Raw genomic sequence first — 16,274 nt, forward strand, 5'->3', positions numbered from 1 at the left:
ATTGAGTTTTTTTTTTTTCATAAAACGATATCTTTCTTATATTTGAATTATTAACCATAATAATACTTTGTCAGTGAATAAATGATGCTACAAAAGTGATATAGGACTAATATGGGAGTAAACAAATTCTCATCTTGGTCCTCTCTTCTAATCATTTACTTATAAATTGTTTACAAAATTTTAAGTTATATCTCATTTCTTTGTATAAAAACATAATATTTAATTATTAATGGGCGTTTTTACACATAAATTAGTAGTTGATTTTTATTAAATGATCCTAACAATACAATATTTTAGAAGCAATTTCAAATTTTGCAATATTTTCTTCTCAAACAAGCATATTGAGCAATATTTACATAAATGTTTAAAATGAGCAAATATACTAATTTAAATGTATAATTTGTATTTATGTAAACATGAAAATCGACAGTGCATCTTCTCTGAATAAAATGCACATCTTCATGTTTCCAACTTTCGAAACAGACACGTCACAGTTACATCATTATATCTTATTATATTTTCTAAGATTTTTGGCAATTTAAAACAATATACATATGTATATTATTAAATAATCAATCTATAGTATCTTTTCCAATATATCATTATACTTCGACATGGCACGGTATTTTTAATAAAATGTAGCATGTTACTCACCGATAATGTAACTTTCTATAGTGTTTCTTATTTCATGATTGGTTTTTTATAAAACGAATAATTATTCCGATCATAAGATATCTTCCTGGACTTTTATTTTAATTAGATATATTTTATTAGGTATAACAGTAGTACATAACAAATATCAAATAATCGATTGACTTTTTTTATTTGTTGTTGATTTAATTTTAACTTTTTATAATAGTTTTAATAAGTTTCTATAATAGTTCAGAACTTGGTTATGTTTCCATTAAGCTCTTTTGAAACAGACAATACATGTATTATTCAGTTACGTATTTAATTTGTTATTGAATAATCGCTTAAGCGTATGTCTTGAATCATTCACGAGGCCTTCGAACGCTTTAGTGCCGGGCGCCAATGCCAAATAGACAATGGCCAGTCTACTGCAGACGTTGATACATGAACACGAATGTCGCCGTGTCCTAGAAATGTCTTAATTCCGATACAATAGTTCACCATGTAGACAGAATACATACGTGTAGATGAAAAGTTCAGGCTGCACATTGCATAATGATAATAATTACGTCAAGTTGGCCGCCTGCCCGTTCGTTTGAGACTAATACAATCAAGGCTCTAATTCTGATACATGTAGCGATTGTGGTTTTTTTTATGGTAAAATTTTAAATGTAGTCTACAGAGTGCACTAATTTACGAATGAGGAGACAGGTCGTTCATGTAGTATGACGTATGGACCAAATCACAACTTAGAATTCAACCTGACTCACGTAACTTTAACAATCCTGGGTTTAAGATCTAAATAAACTGAATCTTGAGGTATTAAAATATGGTTTAATACTATCAGTTTTCGTGTGTATGTATTCGTTATGTCTATAAGTAAACATAGGCTTTTAATTAGTTATGACTTTAGGCTAATTATTAAGATAACAAGTACGAGTTTTTATTTTGCAAAAATAGCTTATTGAAATCGAGGACATACATACACCAAACGACAAAATATTTCGTAGATACATTTAATGGAAAATATCTAAAACTATAAATCAAAATCGCATATATATACTTTTAACTGTCACATAGTTTAAGGTTATGTTCCACAAAAAAAAAAACTAATTTCTATTATTGGTTTTTCCAAAACTAAACTACTGAAACGATTTTAATAAAATTTCTCTAGAATTAATCTGTAGGTAAGTGTATTTAATTATATAAAAAAGGATTTTTCAAATTGATTTATAAGTGACGGAGTTGTGAGGTAACACTTTCTTTTGAAAGGCGGTTGAGAATTAATATAGGTAATACCTACAGGAATAAACTTTATTGATTAAAAGATCTATAAAAATCTATTTAAAATCAGCGACCTAATAGTGTAATATAGTCATAATAAAATTAAGAGATAAAACTAATTAAAAGCTTCCTTCTTTTGAATGTCGTTTCAAAATATTAAAATAGTACCTATTAAATCTTTATTAATAAGGAAATGGCAGCTTAGTCACCGATTTCCGATATACAGACCCCTTGACAGACAGTATATAAAGACGAAAACTTTGGCAAAACGTGATACTAACGCCCATAAAGATCGCTATCGTGACTAAATAAATATTCCATATTCCTTGCAATGGTTGCAATGTCATAAATTCAATGCCAATGACTTAATATATCAGAGTAATTAAATACCAGACCACACAATTTTATTTAATATTTAATTACTACATTAATTAAGAAAAATAATACAGAACAACTACTACTAGAACTGTGTACACGTATATAATCTTTTCTCTATTAAAAAAAAAAATTATTCAGACTTCAGAAACGTTTGCATGCATGATTGATTTTATTGGACGAGTTGCGGAGCGGGGGGAGCTTCGTCATCTTCTCCAAAAGTACTTCTTGAATATTTCGGATTTTACCCGGTATACCATACAGGGTGAAGGAGTATTAAGTTTTCTTTAGGGTCGACAACGCGCATGTGACACCCCTGACTACCGATCACCGCCTGTAGTGATCTTTTACCATCAGACGGGCTATATACTTATTTGCCATCTCCGTAGTATAAAAACATCTACTAACGGAATTTATTATATATTCTTATTACGTATGTACATTTTCATCAAAAAACATGTTCGTCAGACTTCTTTTACTGCATCGGCGGTAGTCCCTTACCATCAGTTGTACCACTTACCTTACTTAGGTAGTCACTTATCTTTGTTTGCTTTCTGTTTTAAAAAAATGGGTCTATTGTGTTGATGCTTTTCCTCGACTCCTCATACTTATAGTCATATATAAGACTTATAGATAACAATGAGCTTCTCTAAACTATCTGACGTCACATCTTATCATACGTATGTATGTCGAAAGTTAATGAGGGATCATTAACTAGATTACTTTAGATGTCACTGCCAATTATGTAAATACTCATGGAATATGACACAAAAAATACATATACTTAGCGAACGTATTGCTTGGAACGTACTGCCAACCTTGATTTCACTTTCGAACTTATCATTGTAACAAGAGATCAAAGCACCTTACACTTTCAAGAATTCATGTAATTACTTCAGTAATTAATATACTTTATAATATTTTTTTATAATTATTAATTAAAATAAATCATTATATATCTACAAGAAAAAGAAATAGATTTACGCTTCGCTTATCTTAGTAAATTGAGTTCATCTTATAATGGTAAACATATTATTTTATTATATTGTTTCGATAAAGTAGCACATACTTATTTTTTTAATTAAAATATAATTCCTTCATAATATAAAAAAAATCATATCTATTTCATTGTGTTTTGAACACACTTAGCAGCACACAGCAGCTTACTTATGTATTCCATAATAGATAATAATAAAAAAAACATACTTCTTTGTCTTCAGCATCACTCATATAGCTTTTTAAGCATAACCTAACTCTAGTAAATTGATTAGCATTTTTAATTGTCTAACCTCGAGATGCTTTCCAATCAACGAACGAAACTTTACTACAGCTGAACTCATCTAAATTACAAAATAGCTATAAAATGTGTAACATGAACAAGTGTGGGCTATAAATTAATAACGAGATCAAGCGCGACCTTGACCCGGAAAGAGAAAGCATTTCGTGACTAGTAACTGATGATAAATTAATCGATAGTGTTCACCCAGACTATTAATAATATCAATAGGACTATCGGTAGTATCGATTAAATCGATTGATATTAAGCATTATGTTTCAGTCAGTTATTATCAGTTTAACGGTTAAGTGATTATATAGTTATGAGATTATAACATTACTAGATTTTAGTAACACTATCGATAGTATCAAACGGTATTTTGTTTAAGAAAATACCAAAAGTAGTATCAATTAATCGATTGTATCTTTCGAGTACTTTCTATCAATTTTATCGATTATTAATAAGTGTTAGTGTTTTAGTAAATATAATCGATAAATTTTTAATAATCGAATGATAATGACAGTATTACATAATCGATTATTAGATTATTTGTGACCTCCCAATAAAACTATCGACTAATAATTATCGATACCCAATGATTATTAGTCAACACTACTCGTGACCAGTTTGATGCCGTTATTACGACGATATTGTAATCAGTTGCACAACATATATTCGCGATGTAGTCGTCATGTTATTAATTAATATGTATTAGGAACATAAACAAGTATATTATACTCCGCAAAAAAAAACGTTTAACAAAATAATAGTCCATCAGTATTTTAAAATGAATAAAATGCACCGATTGCTAACTACAATGATGAAAAAATATGTTATATTAAAACAGTTTGAATTTAGAACGCGAATTCGTATCTACTGATACATTTTGCTCCGAAATAAACATAATTTTACCTAGTAAAGAGAAATGGCGGCATCAACCATGACAAAACTCGTAATAAGGGACGGCGGATATTAATTTTGTAAAAAAAGTCTTTACTAAATTCAGATGGTTATTTTGTAGAAAAGTCATTTGCTTGGGTACTTCTGTCCCACTCATGTTTCTACCGTGAAATAGTTGGTGCTTACATAGCTGTGTTCTGGTTTATATGATTGAGTATAGAAGTAAAATTACGGGATGTGGAAGCATATTACCATAGTCTCCAAACATAGTAATGCATTAGGGGGTAACATGGAACTCACAGTATATGCTGTGACGACTGTGGTACTGTTCCCATCTATATGCGACAGGCACCACTTTCCATCAGGTTTACGGACTGTCACTTTATATGCTAGTCTAGGTTGCATAAAAAAACCTTCCAAAAGAGTTTTCGATTCTAAACGATTTTAAATATTTTTTTTGCAATCAGTAAAGTTTATTAAAGTATTACGCGTACATTTTTTTTATACAATTTGTACAGGATGTTATAAATAATAATTTGCTAATACAAATTATCTAATATAATTATTATCATTACATTATTTTTCGAACTCTAAAGCTGTTAGCCGCAGATAGCCTTTATAGCTTCACCGACTGCGTACAGGGGCGAGTGCAGAGGGCATTCCAAGCCCCCATGCTAATACTTTTTTTTAAATGGGATATAAATGGAATGGTAGGCCCGCTTACGTTATCGGTATACTCTATCGGAGCTCCAGTGAGAATTAAAGCGGGATAGTTGGCCCAGCGTAATTGATTTGCCAGAACCTAACCACGATAGTTTCCAGGGAGACCCTCGTGGAGGTCAGCCTGATTGCTAGCAATAGGGTCATTAATTCCCATTAGTAACAATCCCTCTTCCCCCGCGCCGAAGGGTTACGAGATATGCCCAAGAGAGCCTGAACGGCTTAGACCTCAGCTTAGGTCATCGTATTTCGACTCTCGTCAAATGACTGAGCGTTGATTGTGGTTTTGGGGTCAATTTAACCTGTTTTTAATAAGTATTATCTAAATTTTAATTTAAAAATTTAATACATATAGACCACTCGCCGTCTGTGTCTCGGCACAGAATAGGTCACCCATTCCTTTTCCGTGAGTGTCGTAAGAGGTGACTAAAGAAGGCGAGGGATGGACAGCGTCACTCTTAAAGCATCTCTAAAAGCCTAACTGTGGTTGCCAACCCGCCTACCAACCGTAGTAACTACTGACAAAACTCCATTTATGGGGAAAGCTTATGTCCAGCAGTGGACAGTTAACGGCTGAAATACTAACAATAATCAAACTTAGAACTTACTAATAAAATTATGATTACCTAAAGCTAAGCTACCAGTAAACAATGTAAGTTTCTGAGTAATTGTTTTAAGACTAGATTATAGATATAACTATAAGTATGTAATAAAACGAATGGCCGATATCTCGTAAATACTTCGCAGCCCTTTCAAATACCGACCTTACTATGGTCGCAAACTGGGTTAGTTCTTTGTGCCAGTTATTTAAATTGGTATACCTACAGTATGAGTAATACTGATACCATACCATATATTTGGATTGAAATTTGATATGGCAGGGAAATAAAATAGTATATAATAACGTGGGCGTCACAGTATAGTCTTCGCCAGCAGTGGTGTTCTTAGAATCAAACGGTGGTAAACGTCTTGCATATTTTGTTTTTTTTTTATGCAACTTAGAATGGCAAACAAGCTGACGGCCCACCTGATGGAAAGTGGTAACCGTCGCCTATAGACATGAGCAGTACCATGGACATAACAGAGTGTACTGTTTCGCCCATGATAGCCCCCACGCGTTGCCATTCCTGAGGACTCAGGTGTTATTCCTCTGTACCCTGTAAATTCACGCCACACTTAGTACAGTCAAAATTGAATAAAATATCTACTACCTTCTTTAATAAAGGAGATTTTGAATTCGGTTATATTTTTTTTTATGTTCATCGCCTCATAACTCTGTCCGTTCGAAATCTATTAAGAAAATTTTTTATTTTTCTGAAAAGATGTACTTAAAGATTGGTCCCACAGAAATTATATCGAAACTGGTTTAGTAGTTCAGTTTTTTATATCTTAATAACTAGTTTTTTTTTTCAAAATTGAGGTCAGTTTTTTTTTGTTTGTGAGGCACAATCTTTAATATTTATAATTTAATTGTATGTTATTATATGTAACATTTTGGTGAAAATATTCATTTTAATAGATAGAATACTCCCGTAAAAGAATGCGAACAATTTTGAACAATCACCGGCACCTATCAAAAAAGATTTTTCTTGTTGTCATGTTATTAACATAATTATATGTAAAAAGAGGCGAGGTTCAGTCTGATAGAGTAATACAGTTGTGTCATTTACATAGTGAGTCATATTTCTATTTGAATACTAAAAATATTTAAAAAGAATAATATTTTAATAGCATTTTATGTATAGCTGGGAAGTGTTAGTTTTATTGTTACAAGTCGAGTTGTTAAAGAATTGTTAGTAATGGGGTTTAACTGCCCAATTGCTAGCAATACACCCTATCAGGTCGACCTCCACGTGGTTTCCCCTGGAAATCATCGTGGTTAATTCTAATGAAATTCGTCACGATGGGCTAACTGATCTGTTTTAATCATCACCTATCATCACTCACTGGTGCCCCGCCAGTGTATACCGATAGCGCAGGAGGGATGACCATTCTAATATCACCCATAAAAAATACTTGAGTTGATATGGCAGTGACATTACAGAGTACGAATAGTTCGGGAATGTCAACGTGTGAGGGGTACCATGGGGATATCCATAGTACTGTTTAATTTAAAAAATGTTTGTTTGTATGTAACATGGTCAGTAAAATCTTAAATTATAGCTTATAGAGTTCTTAAGAACAGAATGAGTACAATGGCGGACTTATTCCATAAAAGGGATTTCTTTTAGTTAACCTTTGAGTGTCTGATAGAAATTGTAAATTAGTTGAGATAAAAAAATAGCTAATAAAAAAATAGAAATTTAATGGACAACATAACAAATATATTTTATCGCTCTCTCTCTCTCTCTTTCTTTCTCTCTTCTTCTCTCTCTCTCTCTCTCTCTCTATTTGTATGTATATATAAGAATAATAATAATTTGTACCTATGTTTTTGTCTTTTGTGTAATACTAATATTATGAGAAAATTTATAAAAATATTTATTTCACGATTAAACGACTAAATGGATTCAAATGAAATTTGATATACTTTTACAAGTAATGGGAAGATGAGATATTTATTATTTACATTATTTTCTAATTTTACACATAGAATAACCTACTGCTTCACGCAGGTAAAGCCGAAATAAATAGCTAGTAAATAAAAGGTGTGAGACTTCTCAACAAACTCATCATAATATTATATAGCCCTTATATGGTTGTACTGTTGCGCAGCACGATCCTTGAACTAAACCGTGAGTTCACTATTGCAGTTTAAATATATTTTCTAATAACATTATCGTTTAAGGTAAACCAGTTTTTTTCTTCAACAAATAAATTATAAAACGTTATAATAAATTCTGTAAAAACCTTATTAATATTATAAATATGGAATTATGTCTATTTTCAATCGACTTGAAAAAGAAATAGGTGCTTTATTCGGTTGTATTTGTTTTTCTTTTTATATCTGTTACTTTATAACTCTGTCAGTTGTAAGCCGATTAGAAAAATTCTTTTTTTTTATCTGAAAGGATATACTTACAGATGAGTCCCATAAATTTTTATCAAAATCGTTTCGGTAGTTTAGTTTTTAAATCAATATAACTGGTTTTGCTACAATTGTAGTCAATTTTCTTCTGTGGAACACAATCTTAATTATTTTGGTTGTATTGAAATTTGGTACCCTCATATTTAGGATGAAAAAGGATATAGATTACTTTTTTCCCGGTCAATCAATATTTGCTCGTTATGCGGACTAATTACTAATAATAAATAACTAATTCTACTAATATTTTCTGTGAAAATTTGTAAAGATATTTAGATGTTTCATAATTAATCACCCTTAAATGGCTGAACTAACTGGAATGAATTTCGTACATGGGTAGGTTATACTCTAACTAACTATCATATCTAATCTAGTCTTTTACATGCAGAAAACCGCACTAATTAGTCAAAGTATTATACTGTAATTGGCTTTTTGTCTTAACAGATTTTTTTTGTATTATAAAATTTTCTAGTTGTTGGTTTTTCTTTAATAAAAAATAAAATAAAAATAATTTAGAACAGTCGTTTCAAATCCTTTCTAGTCCACCTATAGAAAAGACATCAACGCTCCCTAGTCCAAATATTTTTGCATATTACATATATGTAGCTACTATCCGCATGAAGTCAACACTTATTGAGAATTACTGAGTATTAATTATTAAAATTATGTTTCATTCATATCAAATATCATTCAAAATACGTTAAAATTTGAAGACAATCTTCAACCAGTGCGTGTTGTTAGTGATGACTTGTGAAACTAAAACATGGTCCTATAGAATTGTCCGTATGTAAAAGCTTCAAAATTTACTCACCAATCTATGGAGAGAGCTATGCTCGGAGTTTCTTTGCATGACAGTATCCGAAATGAGGATATCTGCAAAATAACCAAAGTGACTGACATAGCCCAAAGGATAAGCAAGCTGAAATGGAAATATAGTCATATAGCTTAAAGAACCAACAATCAATGGCAAAGAAAGCAGTGGCAACCCCTTATGAGAAAACGCAATGTAGGATGACCCCCCACCAGAGTGTATTGTAGGGAGTCAGTGGATGCAGGTGGTTCAGCACCGATCCTTATTGCAGTCTGTGAGAGAAGCCTATCTTCAGCAGTGAACAGACATCAGCTGATATGATAAAATATCATTTAAATCTTTTCAACCATTGCGTAACGATATATCTTCAAATAACTTTATAAACTTTCGCATTTACAATGTTAGTAAGGATTTTAATGAAAATAAAAAAGATGATGATTTAATTCTACATATACAATATAAATTAAAGTAGTTAAAAACTGTCAAAATATACAAAGTTAAGACAGAATATTTTACAATGAATCAATCTCGAAGAATATTAAACATAAAGTAATAAATTATGTATGTAGTAAGTACATATATTAATAGAAATATTGAAATACTATTAAGTTTCTTTATTTATTTACTTAAATTCACTTTACTCATCGAATTTAAATTTACTAACATCCACTAAAACAAAATATATGTGTCTAATATTGGAAATTTGTTCAGAATAAGTACTATCTAAAATTAATACTAAAATATAAATAATCTAATAGAGTTCAAGAAAAGTCACCAATCTTGCGCCAATTTGATACAACCAGAAACAAAAACATAAAATATATTTCATAGATATTGAAATACTCAAGAAAAGAGCATACTCCTTCTTAAAAGGCCGGCAACACAACTACAACTTCTCCAATGTTGCTGGTGTCAATGAATGGCTGTAATCATCTACAATCAGATGAGCTGCATGTTCGTTTGTCACCCTGTTTAAAAAAAAATACTCGTGACAAGTTTATTTCTGTAGTTAGTGCGACTTACAAAAGGAAGAGGTTTGTAAGTCGCTCTAATTGCAGAAATAACTCAATTCGTCTATATTTTTAACCAACTTACAAAAGAAGATGTATCTCCAAATTGACTTATTTTTGTGACTTTTGGACTAATTCTTTTTGCAATCAACAATGTTTTCTTGATGTAAATACGAGTAGAATACAGCTTAATTCGAAGGCACAGTAGCTAATGAGAACTAAAAATTGTTTATCACCAGTTTCAGATTCAGAGCAACCAGCTATAACACCTCTCCAAGGGCCCATTCTCGTCAGGAATGGGACAGTACCAGTGGTGCCACTCACGTCGTACCCAACGGTCGCCAATGGGACTTTCTACCAAATACCGGTAAGCTTTTTGTTTAGTTTTTACTATATCTGTATGTAAAACTTTTTAATTACTACTCCTTTTCGTTCTCTTATTATCATGAGAAGCAATTACGAGAACAGAACAAAATAAACAAAAGAAGGAGAAAAAATCTATAAAACCCTATATAACAAGACCCCTGGAAGTGTGGTACTATAATAATATTAACTACTATACTGTTACTATTATTTTAATATTTTTATTATCTATCTATTTGCGATAATAGTCTTAGTCCTCAGGAATAGTAACGCATGAAAGTTATCAAGAGCGACAGTATATGCTGTTATATCCATTGTACTTGTCTATAAGCGACGGTTGCCACTTTCCATGAGGTGGGTCGTCAATTTGTTTACCATTCTAAGTTATACAAAAAATATTAACGATATAGTCCTAATGAGTTATTACCTTGTTTTTTTTTTTTACTGTTTGCTCTGATTTGAGACATATAATTTATATGACAAAATTAATTCTCTAAATGGTATTAAAGGGCAAAACAGCTTTTCATCTAATTTTCTAACATTTATTACCATAATAATAAAACTTAGCTATAAAAATAATTATGATGAAAAATATTATTTATAAATAATAATATTAAAATGCATTTAAAAACTATGCGACACCCACGGGATATCATTTAAGGAACTATAAAGCGATTATTATATCCAACCCAAAGTACAGTAAATAAATAAAATAAAAATATTAGATTTTTTTAAGTCCAATGCGATTGAAATCACAAGCGAAAGTACCTATCATAATAAGTTTAAGTTGTTGCAAATATTTTTATGTCTTTATTAAGAAGCAAATGAAAAAATTAATTGGCTGTGTAATTGTATACTCACATATGTTAGTAATTAGACATCAGATGTTTTCATTCCTCAACCAATATAAATAGAAATACTGAATTAAATTTAGTAACTACTTAAATGGTGCAGTTATTACGTTTATAATAGTAGTATTTATATATTTACACTTTATTGCATTATTTATAAAAATAATATTTATTTATTTATTTACACTTTATTGCACCAAGTAAAAAGAGAAATAACAAATACAGTAAATATTAATGAGAAGTGATACAAAAGGCGATCTTATCGCTAAGCAATCTCTTCCAGAACACCTTTGAATAGAGGAGATTAATAAAAAAGACTATTGGTAGGTGGTGGCCCATTATTTTAGATACTAAGATATACAAACATATATATAAATGTACACATACTTAATAGCACACGTACAATAGGAGAGAAGAAAGAAGATGAAGAAAGAACACGGGAAAATAGTACTAAAAAAAGAGATAGTAGGAATTAGTAATACTGTAATAGTACTAGTAAACGCATGTGGCATTTGTCACGCCAATCGCTTGATCCTCAGACTAAAATTAATAACACGTTGCCTAGTTCTTTATCATAACATACCCCGTATTATATCAGGCAACGAACATCGGAAATTTCTCGTAACAAAGCATACACAAAATACCCAGATATGACTCATTTTAGAAAAAAATCATTAAATAATATCTAAAAGAAGTTCTTAATTCATTTGATTTTATTTTCGACTACCAATTTTGAAAGGATTTGCATAATTCTTTTTACAATTATTATAATAATTAATTTTTATTATTGATAATTATGGGAAATTGGGCTTTGAATCAATAAAACAAGCTCTCCAATATTATTTTATATTGGTGTTCTCTACTGTGCTACTAGGAAGTCAATGCAAGTCTGCTCTCTAGCGCATAGAAGTATCGTTCGAAAAAGAGTGGGGCGGTGACGTACAAAGTGAAAGTTAAATACATGAGTCATTCAATATCAGTCTTTAGTCAAATGAGAGATTAATTTTTGCACATTAATTTAAATAATATCAACACGCCCCCTCAAAAATTAATCTTTACTTACATTCATTATCATTAACCTTAAACAATCATATACAATCACGATTATATAATATAAACAGATCACATGTGACTTCCTAGTAATTGCTGGGAAAAATACAAAACATGGTCCAACATTTGTTGCTTTGGATTAGGGAAACCCAGAAAAACCTAATCAGACCATTAATATCTTAATAAACAAATTACAATTTATTGTTTATACATTTTACAATAATTATATAATAAATTACTCTAAGCCTATTTTGGTTCTCATTTGCTGAAAACTGATCGCTGGCAACGGCTTAGTTAGAACATCAGCTAGTTGTTGACCTGTGGGAATGTAATTTAATTTTATTACATTTTTCTCAATCTGCTCTCTGGAAAAATGATATTTAATGTCAATATGTTTTGACCGTTTATGGTTGGTTGGATTATTTGCAATACTAATGCAACCATTATTATCTTCATAAATAATAATAGGATTTGTGATATTTATATTTATGCTTATTGCCAGAGACTTAAGCCACAATGCTTCTCTAACAGCTTCATACAATGCCATGTATTCAGCCTCAGTAGACGAGGCTGCTACTGACACTTGTCTCTTTGTACTCCAGGTTATTGTACACTGCTCAAATAATTTAAATAAATAACCTGTAGTACTTTTCCTATTACTACTATCACTACCTCCCCAATCAGAGTCCACATACCCACACAAAATATTATCATAGTTGCACCTTTTATAAGTTAACTTTAAATCAATTGTACCTTTCAAATACCTAAGTACTCTCTTTAGACATAACCACAGCTCTTTATTGTTTTTATTTGTATACCTACTCAATATATTGACACTCGTACTTAAATCTGGACGAGTACATAACATGATATACATCAAACAACCTATAACGTTTCTACAAGGTGCATTATATTTATTTTCACAGTTTAATGCCTCATAATTTAACTTATTTTCCAAAGGTGTACTGACAGGCTTACAATCCTGCATATTAAATTTATTTAAAACTGTGTTAATATATGCACTTTGATCTAACGTTATTTGACCATTGTGCCTAATTATTCTGATGCCTAAAAATAAATTAATTTCATTCAAGTCAGACATTTTAAATTTACTCATTAAATATCTTTTAAATTCATTCATCATTTGAATATCAGAGCACGCTATGACTAGATCATCAACATAAAGCACCACATAAATATTTTTATTAACATTTCCTTTATCTAATACATAAATACACCGGTCGACTGATGAATTTTGAAAACCTTTTTCTTTAAGTGATTGCTCAAATACTTCAAACCAGCACCTAGCTGCCTGTTTGAGTCCGTACAATGATTTATTTAATTTACAAACGTAATTTTTGTTACAGTTTATACCGTCAGGAATTTCCATATATATTTCTTCCTTTAATTTACCATTTAAAAACGCGGTCTTAACGTCCATATGATGAACTAACAAATTAAATTGATTCGCAAAACTAATTATAAATCTAAAACTAGCAATTCTAGCAACAGGTGCAAAGGTTTCATTATAATCAGTCATATACTGTTGACTGAAACCTCTGGCAACAAGACGCGCCTTATACCTTAAAAGGTTTTCCAAATTCATCATTTTTAATTGTAAAAATCCATTTACAATCTATTTTTATTACAAGGCCTAGGAACTAAAGTCCATGTATTATTTGTTTTAAGAGAATTTAATTCATCTTTAATCGCGACTTCCCATTTAAGCCTATCACCACGAGTTTTAATTTCATTAAATGACTTCGGTACCTCGCAAACTATCGATTGCGCACACATTAAATAATCATTGTTGTCGTCATTTTCATTATAGGATACAGGGGTACGATTTTTAAGCCTATCACTCCTCCTAATTTTAGATGTATTATCGGTGTTTTCACTATTTTCGGAACTACTATTAGGTACGTATGGTACATTAATTACCTCATCACTAATTATGCGAATTTTATTAGAATTATGCTCATCAGATTTCAACACATCTGATTTAGGACTGTCAGAGTGATGATCCCTCAACGACACTGATTTAGACTGTATGTCACTTATATCAGTTTTGTCACGGGAATTTTCACCATTCCCTTCAGACTTTAAAATAGGTCTGGAATTAATAAAATTGGTTTCATCCACAATGACATCCCGTACAGTAACATACTTTTCGCATTTTGTATCCCAAACTTTATAACCGTTTGGTTCATAACCCACCAGTATACCTTTCCATGATTTGTCATCAAATTTAGTTTTACTGGTTTTACTATGTACATAAACTGTAGAGCCGAAAACCTTTAAGTATTTTATTTGAGGTTTTTTATTATGCCACATCTCGAATGGAGTTTGAGTTTTCTTTAACGATCTAGTAGGTGTCAAATTAATTAAATAGACGGCAGTCAACACTGCATCACCCCAGAAAACTTTATCTAATTTAGCGCCATTTAACAAACAACGGGCTTTCTCAGTAATAGTTCTAACCATACGTTCCGATACTCCATTTTGTTGAGGAGTTCTTGGAACTGTTAAATGAAAAGTAATGCCTTTTTCAACACAATAGTTTTTCATGTCGGTAGATAAATATTCTCTACCGTTATCAATATATAAATTAACTATTTTTAAATTAAATTTTGCCTCACACTTAGCAACATAATCTTTGAAAACAGTGAACACATCCGATTTATATGTTATTACATAGGTAACACAGTAATGAGTATACTGATCAATAAACAAAACAAAATAGTTTTTGCTGTCTATAGTTGGAGGAGTGATTGGGCCACACACATCTGAATGAACGACAAATAAAGGTCGCTGTATATGACTTTTGTCCTTACTATGATTAAATGGTAGTCGAGTCTGTTTCCCATTTATGCAAGCTTCACATAAATTATTGTTAGGTATTATCGATTCAATTTCTTTTATGCCTTCAACCATATTATTATCTTTTAATTCCATAAATTTATTTTTACTCATATGACCTAACCGTTGGTGCCATAATTTATAATTATTATTTTGTGCATTGCATATTTGAGAAACAAAATTATTTACTTTTGCAGGTATTATAAAATCTAAGGCAATTAAATTATTTAAAAACCTACCTTTCATTAGAGTCTTACCATCCTTATATATTTGGGTACCATCATTATCGAAAATAATTGTCAACCCGGCTTGTTGCATTTTTGAAACAGATAGTAAATTGTATGGAACTTCACGACAATAGAGTACATCTTCTAAAATGCCTGAAATACTCATATTACTGGTAACCTGCATAGTACCTTTCTTCGTAGCTGAAATAAATTCACCATTTTTAGCAATCGAAATTTTATGAGGTGGACATAAATATGTAAAATTAACAAAAAGATCATCCCTGTTAATAATATGGTCCGATGCACCAGAATCCAATAGAAATGTGATTTTGTTATTTTCTTCATAATTATTATAATCGGCGGTCATAAAAGCAAAACTAGAAAAACTTGATGAGGGTACTTGATTTAATTCTACCGCCTGAATTGTTCTAGTTCTTTTTACATCCGATGTTTTCTCTTGATTCATCCTTTTAAAATAATAACAATCCTTTTTTACATGTCCTTTGCGTCCACAATGAAAACACTTTATGAATTGAAACTTATTATTCCTTTGTATTTTATATTTGTATAATGATTTTGTATTCTCAATTTTCCGTTTTTTATTATATTCTGATTTATTCTCAATTTGTAGCACTTTAACACTTGTATCGCAACTTTCATTTTTCAATTTTACTTCATGATCTAAAAGTCTTGTTTTCACGAATGCCAAAGTTAAATTATCCTCCGACAATGTCTCAATAGCAGTTATAACACCATCATATGATGCGGGTAGTGTAAGCAACAAATGTGCTATTCTATCAGTTTCTTCTAATTTAGCGCCTGCTGCTAACAACTCCGTAATGAGATCATCAAATACAGCAAAATGTTTAATTAATGTCATATCACCTTGTAGC

General features: G+C 30.8%; 1 protein-coding gene across 3 annotated transcripts in view; it reads left to right on the forward strand.

The window, feature by feature from the left end:
- Positions 1–16,274, forward strand: part of LOC113516037 (protein spaetzle 3) — a 58,085-nt gene that overhangs the window by 25,309 nt on the left and 16,502 nt on the right. For all 3 annotated transcript variants that reach the window (XM_026900380.3, XM_031908788.2, XM_031908789.2), the window contains exon 3: positions 10,271–10,398. In XM_026900380.3, the coding sequence (XP_026756181.1) occupies positions 10,271–10,398 (128 nt within the window). The remainder of the gene's footprint in view (positions 1–10,270; positions 10,399–16,274) is intronic.

This window comes from Galleria mellonella, unplaced genomic scaffold (assembly GCF_026898425.1).
Source record: "Galleria mellonella isolate WM207_F2 unplaced genomic scaffold, CSIRO_AGI_GalMel_v1 utg718, whole genome shotgun sequence".
Taxonomy (NCBI): domain Eukaryota; kingdom Metazoa; phylum Arthropoda; class Insecta; order Lepidoptera; family Pyralidae; genus Galleria; species Galleria mellonella.